Source organism: Pygoscelis adeliae, unplaced genomic scaffold (genome assembly GCF_000699105.1).
Source record: "Pygoscelis adeliae isolate BGI_AS28 unplaced genomic scaffold, ASM69910v1 Scaffold465, whole genome shotgun sequence".
Lineage (NCBI taxonomy): Eukaryota > Metazoa > Chordata > Aves > Sphenisciformes > Spheniscidae > Pygoscelis > Pygoscelis adeliae.
Genome location: NW_008824812.1, coordinates 619817 through 630841, shown reverse-complemented (window position 1 = coordinate 630841; position 11025 = coordinate 619817). Strand labels below are relative to the sequence as shown.

Genomic DNA, 11025 nt, shown 5'->3' with positions numbered 1-11025 from the left:
AATCTTAGGAAAAGCACTGTGATAGCAAAACCCTTTAGGATAAAAGAATTTAGTCTTAAAAGAAAAGGAAAAGAGGTTTAAAGAAATCAGTGTATCAGTTATTTGGAACACAAAACTAGACAGGACAATCTAGTTTTCAAGTCCCGGAATTGAACAAGATAGGTAATTTCTGGTTCTCACGTCTATGTCCCTGTGAATTCAGCTGGCATGAAAATCCAAATATATCCAGCCTCTTCCAAATGTCAAAGCTGGTGCTTGCTCCAGTGCTGGGCCAGGGGGGAGGTGGGATTTGTGAAAGCATCTGAATTGGATTGCTTGTTCTACCTAGCACAGGTCCCACAGCGAACACAGCTTATATTACCAAAAAGCCGTAACAAAAAACCAAAGTGAAATTCTTACCTTTAACAAACACATAAATCTTGGCCATGAGATCCTCTTTAGATGGGGAGTCATCATGAATGCAGGTGAAGTAACCGGTGTCATTAGCTATGACTTTCCTGACGACAAGCATGCTGCAGCTTTGCCTTGTGTTATTGCGACAATTACTTATGTGCACCCGGGGGTCTTCCTTCTGGTCCTCCCTCAAAAGCCAGCTTACAGAAGGTGCTCCCCTGTCAACACAACACACCAGAATTAAAGATGGAGTCATGACTTCAGACAAAATTTGGGCTTCCTTCTGCCCAACTGTCATCGATGTTCCCAGTGTTCCTATTCTCGTCATTTGGAAATGAATGATAAAGGTTGCTGGGTGTTTGCGTTTCCACCCGTAAGGAATTAAGGTCGATCACCCCACACTCTTCCCCAGAGCGGGGGAGATTCCTGGAATAGTCTGTGGGAACTGTAGCAAGCTAGCTCCTGTGAGGAAAGTTTAATTTTTGTTTTAACAGACTTCCTGAACATGAGTTTGTTTTTATAACACTACATTTTAGCCACTTCAAACATTAGAAAGCACCAGATAAAATTATATGTTTCTTCCGCGCTGAGAACTTTGCATATTTTAACAGCTAAATTAACTTTTATTTTCTTATACTAAGGCTGCATGGAGAGAGGAGAACATTTATGTAACGTCGCGTCACCTTTCTTGCTTAATCAGCAGTGACTCAATCTTGATTTTTGTGAAGGGTCTGGAACTAATCAGATTACAAATCTTTCTTAGAATATCTGCTCAAGACATTTTTTTTCACTTCACCTTGTCACGGCAGTCAGAACATAAAGCTAGCAGGGCAGGTGATACACCATTTCACCCACCTGACCCGTTTGTTGTCTTATCTGTGATCACAGCTGATGTCAAATGCAATTCTACATAGTTCACCGACCAAAAGCAAGGCCTTTTTAGAACCTGTTGCAGGACTCCAAGAGAGCTTTCAACTGATCTAAGTTAGCTCGGTAACAGGCACTGGTTGCGCTCGTCCTGTTGCGCTGGAAACATCAGGCTGCACCACGGCAGCAGGAGCTCTTGGAGCTCTCTTCTGCTTGGGCTGCACTTTGAGGGCTCTAGTGATGCACTAGTACATGCTATACATGCTTATGAGATGAAGATTATGGTCTTCTTGTAGCAGACTGGTTTTTTGGTGGTCAGTGTGGAAACCGGTGGGGTATGGGGGTAATAGCGCGTGGATTTTCCTGGGGAAGAAGTTAATATTAGAGGGAGGCAGTTCTGTCTGCCTGTGTTTGCAGAGAGAAGCCGCTCTTCAAAAGGGCGGGGGGTTGACTCACCCCTTCTCACTCAGTGAATTCCCATTGACCCAACGGCATTTGCTGAGCTGAGGAAGGAGTAAGAACCTCTGGATTTCCCCAACTGAGTGTCACCAGGGAAAAATCTGATCTAGACACATCGACAGTATAAGAGATGCTAATACCAAACGTATCTAACAAGCAAGCTGTGTGAAGCTTCCAGTTAGCTAATAACTCTAACTGCTCTTTCTGTGCCAGTGGCTTTGTGGTGGTGCGATAGGTGCAATAAGGGAACGCGTTTGCCAGCAAATTCAGTGACACTTAAACAAACATCCTCTTGGCCCCCGTTTCTGACCGTCCTTTTGTCGCCTTCCTGAAGATGATGCGGACATGGGGCTGAACTCTTGAGGTTATTCCCAGCACGTAGCTGAACGAGAGCACTGGGAAAAGTGTGAATATCCTCTCTGGTGAGCAGCCTCACCCTCGTTTTTGGATGCACTGTTGACTTGGACAACCCCACCTCATCCGTCATACCAGCTTCCTGTCCTTCAGAGCAATGAATTATTCTTTTTTTATGTGGAGGTCCCTACCCAGGGCTCTGTCCCTACCTTACTAACGTCATTAATGATGTAATGACCACCTCTGTCAAGAAATGGGACTTCTGGCCCAGAATATGGAACAATGCCACTTCACATTCAGACACTCAACTCCCAGCGTGTCATCATGTCCCTGCCCCTCTACCGTCACGCAGTCTGGTGTCCATCAGGGCTGGAAATCTGCAACGGTGGCTCTGCAGCGCGCGTCAGGGATTTCACACACCTATGCTTCCTTACATATGCCCACTTTTTCCTCCCGCATATTTTATCCTGGTGGAAGATGAAGACTTTGGCTATTGCTTTGGGATTTTCACACATCTGGCAGAGGGGAGTCACGGCAGTAGCTTTGGCCAAGCTGCCAAAAATGGGGAAATCCTGGCCAAGAACCTCAAATGAATGGAGTTCAAGGGCGAAGGGATGTTCACACAGAGTTACCGCAGTCTTCAGCAGCTACCTGCTTGGTCTGCTGTCCCGTGCTCTGCTCCACACAGCCCTAATGCCCCCTAGAAGTACGAAGGACTTCAGAGCTCCCTTTGGGCCAGTCCGGAGCTAATCCATGAGTGTGCAGATGCTGGTGTGTCAGAGGAGGCAGGATGACGGACATCCGCAAAGGACCTGATACGGGGAATCTCGCACTCGCTGTGCAGAAATCACACTTCCAGCTTCTATTCCCAGCTCTTGCGTGACCTGAGTCAAGGCACTGAAGTACTCCGGGCCTCTGTTCCCATGCTAGCACGGAAGCACGCCAGCATACTTTTCTGTTTCTCAGACCTGTCGTGTGGATTTATTGCTTTGCATCCATAAAGCAATTTGGGACTGAAGCGCTAATAATTTCTTCATCTACTTATTCATCTGGTGTGTGAGAAAAATAGGATGTTCCTACAGATTAAAAAGGTAGTGGATGGAGAACTGCTGAAAAGTGTTGATTTAATTGGCCTGGAGCACTACACTGAACCCATGTCCACATAACATGTTTTATGAAGCACTGCATCTAGATTTTAAAGGACTGTTTAAACTTTATTGCCATCATACTTGCTGCTTGCCTAGCTAAAAATACCACTGTAAGGTTGTTTTGACCTCATAAGCCACACGGCTAGCTGGAGGTATTTGGAAAAAAACTGCCTGACACTCCAGAAGACATCACAAATTTACAGTGTGAGTCAATTTATCTTTCGCTATAACAATGAATTAAAGAGACTAGGACAAAAATCAGAAGAGACATATGTGTCAGCATAAACTACAGCTTAGATTCACCTTCCCACTGCTTTGTCTTACTGTTTCCAGTAACTTCTGTTGCAAGAAACCATCCATGTAGTGGCTACAGTCAAGGGGAGTTTGCAAGAAGGTGTAAAAATAATGTGTGTGTGAGAGAGAGAGGGAGAGAAGCTGTGATAGTCTGCATTACCTTAAGCCTTCTCTCCTACAAGGCTCTCAGAAGAAATTAAAAAACCAACCTCTCACAGTAGCTTGGCGTATAAATCACACTCGGAACAAGCGACACCTACATACATCTCAGTCTGAGGCCTTTTGTGTGACCGAGCAAGCTAATGTATGTTTGACACCACAGAAAGTGCTCTGACTCTTTGTATTACATATAGTTGTGTGCCAGTCAGCTGTGACCAAACGCTATACCCCCCATTTCCAGAGGATCGTCTCCCTGTAAACACACATCATTGCCAAAATTTTGCTTGTTTCTTGCATGGCTAGTTTTTGCACATTGTGCCAAGAACTGAAGAGCTGCCGTAATTTACAATATCAGCAGTCTGGTTTTTTGAGTCCTGGTTATCTTTGATTTAAAGAATATGATATGTTTAAACAGGTCAGGTCTTTGAATGTTCACATACTAACTGCTGGTTATTTAACTGTCATCTTATAGGTTAGATGGTATTTGAGGTTAGGAAGTTTAAGCTCAGATATATACGCAAAGAGCTAATGACATGCCCTGGTGATCTTGTTTGTCGTTTACTTACGGACAGGGAGCAAAAGAGTGATTTTAGCTGCAGAGGAGCTGAATCTGAACCTATTTTCAGATGAGGATTTTCCAGCCATGTCCTTAAGCGTGGTATATCTCCCTCCCATAAGCTTTCCCGTGTGCTGACTCAGGATTTTGCTTGGGCCCCTTTACAACATAAAGAATCTGGCCAAGCTGAACGCTGACCTGAGACTTTCCTCCCTGCTCTATTTCAGCCCATCAAATTCTCCTCCACGCAGAAATGCATGTGAGGGTAAACAGCACCGGCTCCCAGCTGGCTGTGCAGCAGTCTCTGCTCTACCCTACCCAGAAGCTGTACTGTGCCGAGGTAATCAATACAACCAAGCAAATCCAGCACTGCTGGAGCAATCCTTACCTGCATTTTATTTTTAGGGTCTCTCCTGGTAAGATGACAATGTGGTCTTTCGCAGTGCTTAGTGTTGGTTTCTCAAAAAATTCTTCCTCAGCGAGACCTGACCCAAATAAAGAAGAAATCATCATTAGGCAGGCTATTCAGTACGGTTAGAACAGGCACAATACAGTTGAGGCAAGCTTTTTGTTTTGTAAATAGTTCCTAATTTGGGGGCCCACACAGTGCTTGCATTTATACTGATGCAATTCAGTTGAGTGTGGAGTTAGTTGTGAGATCCCCTTAGTTTGTTTTTGGTTTCCTTTATTCATCTCTCTCTTTTCTAACACTGAGCACCTGCATTTCTGCTAGTAGTCTTTCTCTCCTTTTATTTAGAGCTAGCTTTATTACTGAATCATTGCAGTTTTAAGAGAACAGATTCGTTTCAAAAGGATTTTACACACATATAAAAGTGGAAGGAGTCAGGTCTTTGGGAAATAATTTGATGTGTGAACTCATACGTTACATTTTAATCGATGGGAGAAGAGAAAACAATAATTCTGGGGAGCAACTCTGATTCACAACTGTGAAGCATCTGCTATATTAAAAGCAAATCAAAAACCGTTCATTGGGACTAAATAGAGAGCTTTTTGCTTTGTGGGCATCGTGGCAGTATACTGGTGTAATGCTCCAAGGCAGATGTGCAGTGGTGTCTGGGACACCATCATCAGCGCTAGTGTGACAAGGTTTGTCAGGTCTCTGATGACAATGGTCTTCAATGACAGTAGTGATAAAGGTCTCTATCATCATCATCTCCTGGCTCAGGAAATGTCTTCTGAATGTGAAACTGTCCTCAGTGAGATGCATATCTGAATGTACATCGATGACAATATAATTTTCAGAAAGTGAAACTGAGAAGAAACAGAAGTGAGGTTGGCCAGGCTGGTTTCCTTGTCCAAATTCAAAGTAACATAATCAAGGAAAGGAGAAAACAGACTTAGATAAGTATCTCAGCTTCCAGAGCTCTGACATTAAAGCCGTATGTTTTCTTTCCCCTCCTGCTCTTCAAATCTGTATCTTCTCCTTTGCCTTGAACTTGATAAGCCAGAAATCTTTAGCTGGGCTTGTAACAAAGGCATTATTCTCAGCAGAATAGTGAAGATAACATATCTAGTAAAAAGAGAAACATTAGGGCTTTTCAACTGGATGAAACAGTGATTTTCTTGCCTCCCACCTCCCAACTCTCATCTCTTTTTTGCTGGATTTGAGTAAAATGCTCTTAGCCTGGCATATTCTCTCAGCCTGGAGAGTGAATCACTCCCACTTTGGAGAGCCTGGCTTCCTCCATGAGCCATTCGAATTCCCGTCAGTAACTCAGCGGAGGCCAGCTAATCTCACGGCACCAGAGATTCCTTCCCAAAGGGGATCCTGCCCAGACAGCGTGTTGCTGGACTCCCTTTGAAGGCGTACTGCCCCTTCCTATAGACCTCTAGCTGAGACTTCAAACTAGTCCTGACCATTACTTCAGCATCAGAGATACCCTCTGTCCCCCCCTCCCAGTTTTGCATAACTGATGACACTGTAGCTCTATCTCCAAAGTCCTTTGCAGAATACAAAGTTGGAGCTGGCCCACACAAACTCCCTCCAGCGCATCTGTGTGACGTTATTTAGCACGGCCCTACCTAAGAACTGCTATTACATGTAACGCTGTGGAAGCAAAATAGCCAGTGGGTTCCAGCCCTGCAGTTCCCCTGTTTCTTTTAAGAAGTACCGTTATTCCTAAACACGTTCAGCATGACACGTACAGGGTGCAGCGTCACATTTAGCAAAGAATCAACAGAAAAAAACCAGAAAAAACTCCGCAGGAAGAGACAATATCAGGCAAGCATGCCCTTGCACTTGACTCCGAGTCCCCTCCGGCTTCTAGAAACAACCAGTTCACACTGAGCATGGGCTGAGCTTTGGCATGTGTTGTTTCATGGTGCTGAGGTATTTCAGTCTCTTAAGACCATGTGCTGAGCTTTGCAAAAACAATCCAAAAAATGGCCACCAGCTTTGAATATGTTTGTCAAGTGTCATTTAAGTTGCTAGCTGAGGGTTGTTTGGGTCCTGCGTAGCTCTCCCAGGACACAGCTACTACCATGATCTGCTCCGGGCTGTTTATGCTGTGACTTCAGCCAGGTGCTGCTTCAACTTAGAAAATCCTGGGGTTTGAAATAATCCTTTATTTCTTTCCTCTTGTGCCTTCAGTTGTTCTTAGGGCTTAGGGGGGCTTAGCTGATGTCTCGAGCCGGCCTTTTGAACAGGCCTGAGTTTTACCTCTCATGAGCAAGTGTGACACTGTCAGAGGGGTCTGGAGCGCAGTGCCAGGCAGCTGGCATTAGACCTGAGCTGCTGTTGTGACCGGTCCTTGGGCTTTTATAATATTTGAGACTGTTTTTGCTAAAAGAAAGAAAAGTATTTTTCAATTATTCTGTTTATACTTCTGAGCTACTTCTTTCCCAAAGTTTATTTTGGCTTCGGGAGCCGAAGAAAAGAATAAGCAAAGTGTAATTTCAGTGCTTTTCTACCCCATGGAGGACAGGAGAAATTCCTCTGCCACACACACATTTGATCGCTGCTGCCAGGTGACAGAGGGTTTATATAAACACAGCGTGTGCCCTTTCTGGCACTCCAGAGCCACAGCTGAGTGGACTGGAAAAAAAAAGAGTTTGAGGGCAAAACTGAGAGAATTGACGGTTGGACTCGATGATCTTAGAGGTCTCTTCCAACCTTAATGATTCTATGATTCTATAACAGCGGGGGAAAAGGTGCGGCTGTGCTACATCAGGACACCTAAATGCCAAAACTGGCAGGATGATGCCTCACAAAATTCTTAACCTCCCATGGTCCCTTTAGAGCTAGACTTCATTTTTTGGAGGCAAAGCTGGGGACAGCCCCGGGGCATGTTGGATGAGAAGAAAGGGATCTACTCCACTTTCATATTTGTTTTATATATTTGAGGAGACTCGTGGCTTTAAGAAGGCGTTAGGATGCTGCAAGAAGCTTCCTGCAGAGGGAAGCAGGCACGTAGGCTGCCTCATGCTTGGCAGTGCATACCCTCGTTTTCCACAATCCTGCGCCCTAACATTTGTTTAGCTTTGGATCCTCGTTCACACCGCTCTGTGGTGCCAGGGCAACCTGGGTTGCAGGTCGAGACAGTTTAGCTTGTACAAAGACTGAGTCTTCTGGGACATTGTGTGCAGGTCTCTGACTTGCTGGGAAGCTTCTGATTGCAGGAGTGGTGAAACACAGGCAGGTGCGATAGTTCTGGGAAGGGCAAAGTAAACCCAGTGTTGGCATCCCATAGAAAAGCATTGTTTCAATACGCCATGTAGCTTAGCTGCAGTGCTTCTCCTTCTTCTTGTGGATGTTCTTCTTTCCTTCCTATGTGAATGTTCACCATTTTGATGTATTTCCTTTTGGTTTTCTGGCTTTAATCGATACATGTCTAGTGCTTCTCAAAAAAGTTTTTCACAGCTACTCTGCACTTTATATAAAAACTCTCAGACTTGAAGAACAACTTTCTGAGGTAATACTCTGTGGTACGCTGTAAAACCAGGACTACAACCTGCCCAGACTGGGATGGGAGACCCATGCTGCTGGATTTTTTTTTCCTGCTGAAGCTAATGTGCTCTGATTGCACAGCTCAAATTACAATGTCCAGGCCTAAAATAACATTCTCCTCTGCTAAATAATTTTGGTCCTGCTCTAGGGCTACAAGGGTCATAAAATTAAAAACAAGTACTCAAGCCAACCCTGCCACTGCCACAGCGAAGCTCTGCAGAGGAACACACAGCTTGGCAGGCTCCGTTCTGCAAGAACGATGTATAAAGGCCCAGAAAACAGCATCGGTGCCATGGCTGTCCCTGCCATTTTCTTTGTGAAGCTAACCCTGCTGTCTGGCTGGGGTGAGGAACTTGGTGCAGCATCCTTCCTTAGATCCTTTGGGATAAGATGCTAGAGTGATAATACTGCAGAATTAGCAGAGAGCCCGTTGCCTCCTGCAGAGCTACAAATAGGTTTTAGCACAACATCCCCTCTGTAAACCAAGGGAGAGAGACAGGCTCCTCCTGGGAACTGACATGCTACATCTGATGTTAGGTTCCTGTCCTCCATTACTTGTTGCCAACGCAAGTTGACTGCAGCAAGACAGACCTTCTGTCCAGAGCCTCACTGCACCATTTCTAATTCTGAGAGTGTATTCTTACCTTCTATCTAGACTTTAACATTCTGCTCTTGACGGTGAAAACCCCAAACACAGCACAACCACACAAATCCTTGGGAGTGAAATGTGAAAGGTTGACTGATACATTATCCAGGGAAGAAAAGTATATTGAAAACTGTTTTTCCTGGGATAATCTAATTTTGCAGCACAGCCAACATTAAACATGGGAGGATCCTGAGGCAGAGGGTAATGTGTGACCTCCCTCACCTCTCTGTCAGACGATTTCTAACTCTCTCTCACTTGGCTGAGGGAGATCCCTCCCACGCTAAGCCTGATTGTTCATGCTAGGACCATCAGTGAGCATGGATAAAAACTATTTTTAATCTCTGTTTCTTATTGTAACAGCCTTCCTTCAAGCATCCTCTAGGCACTGTAACTACCCAGTAGCTATCCCCAAAAGAACACTCACAAATACTTGTGAGATTGAACGTATCTAGGTATTGCACATAGTGACAGCTAACGTCAATATGATATCTGATTGAGAGATACACATATCCCTTTTTGGGCACTGCAGCGCACAGAGGGGAAAGCTGAAAGAACAGTATCAAAGAGCACCTAACCTCTGCATCAGATGAAAAAGAAATAATTGCTAGGCAAACCGGAGACCACTGTGTTGACAGCTAAATGAAGCAGGTTAGACTAAGGCCCCGATTCCACAAGGACTTGGGCACACAAATAGCTTTTTGCACATGATTGAACTCCAGGGACTATTCATGTGTGTAAAGTCACTCTTGTGCATAGACCTGGGCCCCAGGACACATCAGGTCCCATTAGAAAGGACTGGAAGTCAGAGTTTTAGAGCTGATTTTAGTGGGGGAAGGGGAGAAGCATATACACAACATTTAAAAACTGTTTTGTTCATTGCTGGCAATAGATTGGGGATACTTTTGTAAGCCGTGCTTACCTTAAAGCATTTCTGAGGCAGAGCCTGGATCGGGAGCATAATCTGTGCTCTGAAACCACTCTGGAATCAATGGGGGCTGTACAAACAGCGTGCATGGCCCTGGTCACCAGTGATAAGGTGATCGCCAATAATATGGATCGTGCAGAGGAAGAGCTGTTACCTATGCTGCCTGCCAGGGAAAAACTGGTGAAGCTTAGTCTCTCCAAACAACTTTGTGTCTGCAGCAGTAAATGACATGAAGGAGACAGAACGTGCTTTCCTCTGAGATGCCAGGGTACCTCATCACAAGCACACAGTGTGAGCACATCTGAAAAATGAAGAGGTACCCGTTTTAAGGGGTGTTTTCATTACTATATCCCCAAGGAAACCCCATTTTTACTGGAATTAGAAAGCTCAAGGATTCATTGAAAAGCTGTGTGTGTTTAAACCAATGGCCTGTAATAATTTTAGGGTTTATTTCAAGGTTACCCCCTATGAAAAGAGAAGACATGACAGTACTGCCAGCATTATTGTATCACACGCCTTGCAATATTTGGTGTGTTTATTAAGTCTTCAGCTCCTGGAATCAGCTTTCACTTGTTATAATCAAGTAATTTTCTATTATTTTAAAGGCTTAAAAAGACAGTAGCAAATAACTAAAAAGACCCACCTCCCCCCTTTTTGTTGTGAATTTGGGTGGGAGAAGGACATCCAATTTTTGATTCTGCTAGACTCATGCACTATTAATAAAATGTCTTATGCTCTCTATTCAAAATGCAAAATTTTCTAAATGAAATATTATTGCTAGCATTGACTTTCCCAGCAAAGAAGAAGGGGTGCTCTTGTGGTGAAGATCTTGGCTGTAAGTCAGGAACAAACCTCTCAATTTTCTTCTTTTCTGCCGGCTAGTGAGTTCTGTGTCAAGCCACCTGAAGGGTACCGAGTCAGTACAGAGGCCAAAGGCCCCCGTGATGGGCTGCAGATGGGGAACGTGTAGGTCAGAAAGCGTTGTTAGAGGGTAACTCACCCTCTAGACCTAATGTGGTTCGAGTGCCTCTCTCCCATTTCATTCCTCTCCTGATTTGCTCAGGGAGTTAGTTTTGATCAGGTTATTTGCTCTCCTAAGCCTCAATTCTCCATGTGTATATCGAGGATAATAATTTAACTTGTCTGTAAAGATTTAAACCCTTCATCTTTTCCTATGCATCTGTACAGTGCTTAATGGAGGGGGGCTGTGACTTCCTCATCAGGTGCTGACACAGGCCAAACCCCTGTAGGTTACTG

At 44.5% G+C, this 11025-nt stretch overlaps 1 protein-coding gene across 1 annotated transcript in view; it reads right to left on the bottom strand.

The window, feature by feature from the left end:
• Nucleotides 1–11025, bottom strand: part of LOC103917156 (vascular endothelial growth factor receptor kdr-like) — a 131883-nt gene that overhangs the window by 98070 nt on the left and 22788 nt on the right. The window contains exons 2-3 of the mRNA XM_009324265.1: nt 4619–4715; nt 400–611 (exon numbers count right to left, since the gene is read on the bottom strand). Of these exons, the coding sequence (XP_009322540.1) occupies nt 400–611; nt 4619–4715 (309 nt within the window). The remainder of the gene's footprint in view (nt 1–399; nt 612–4618; nt 4716–11025) is intronic.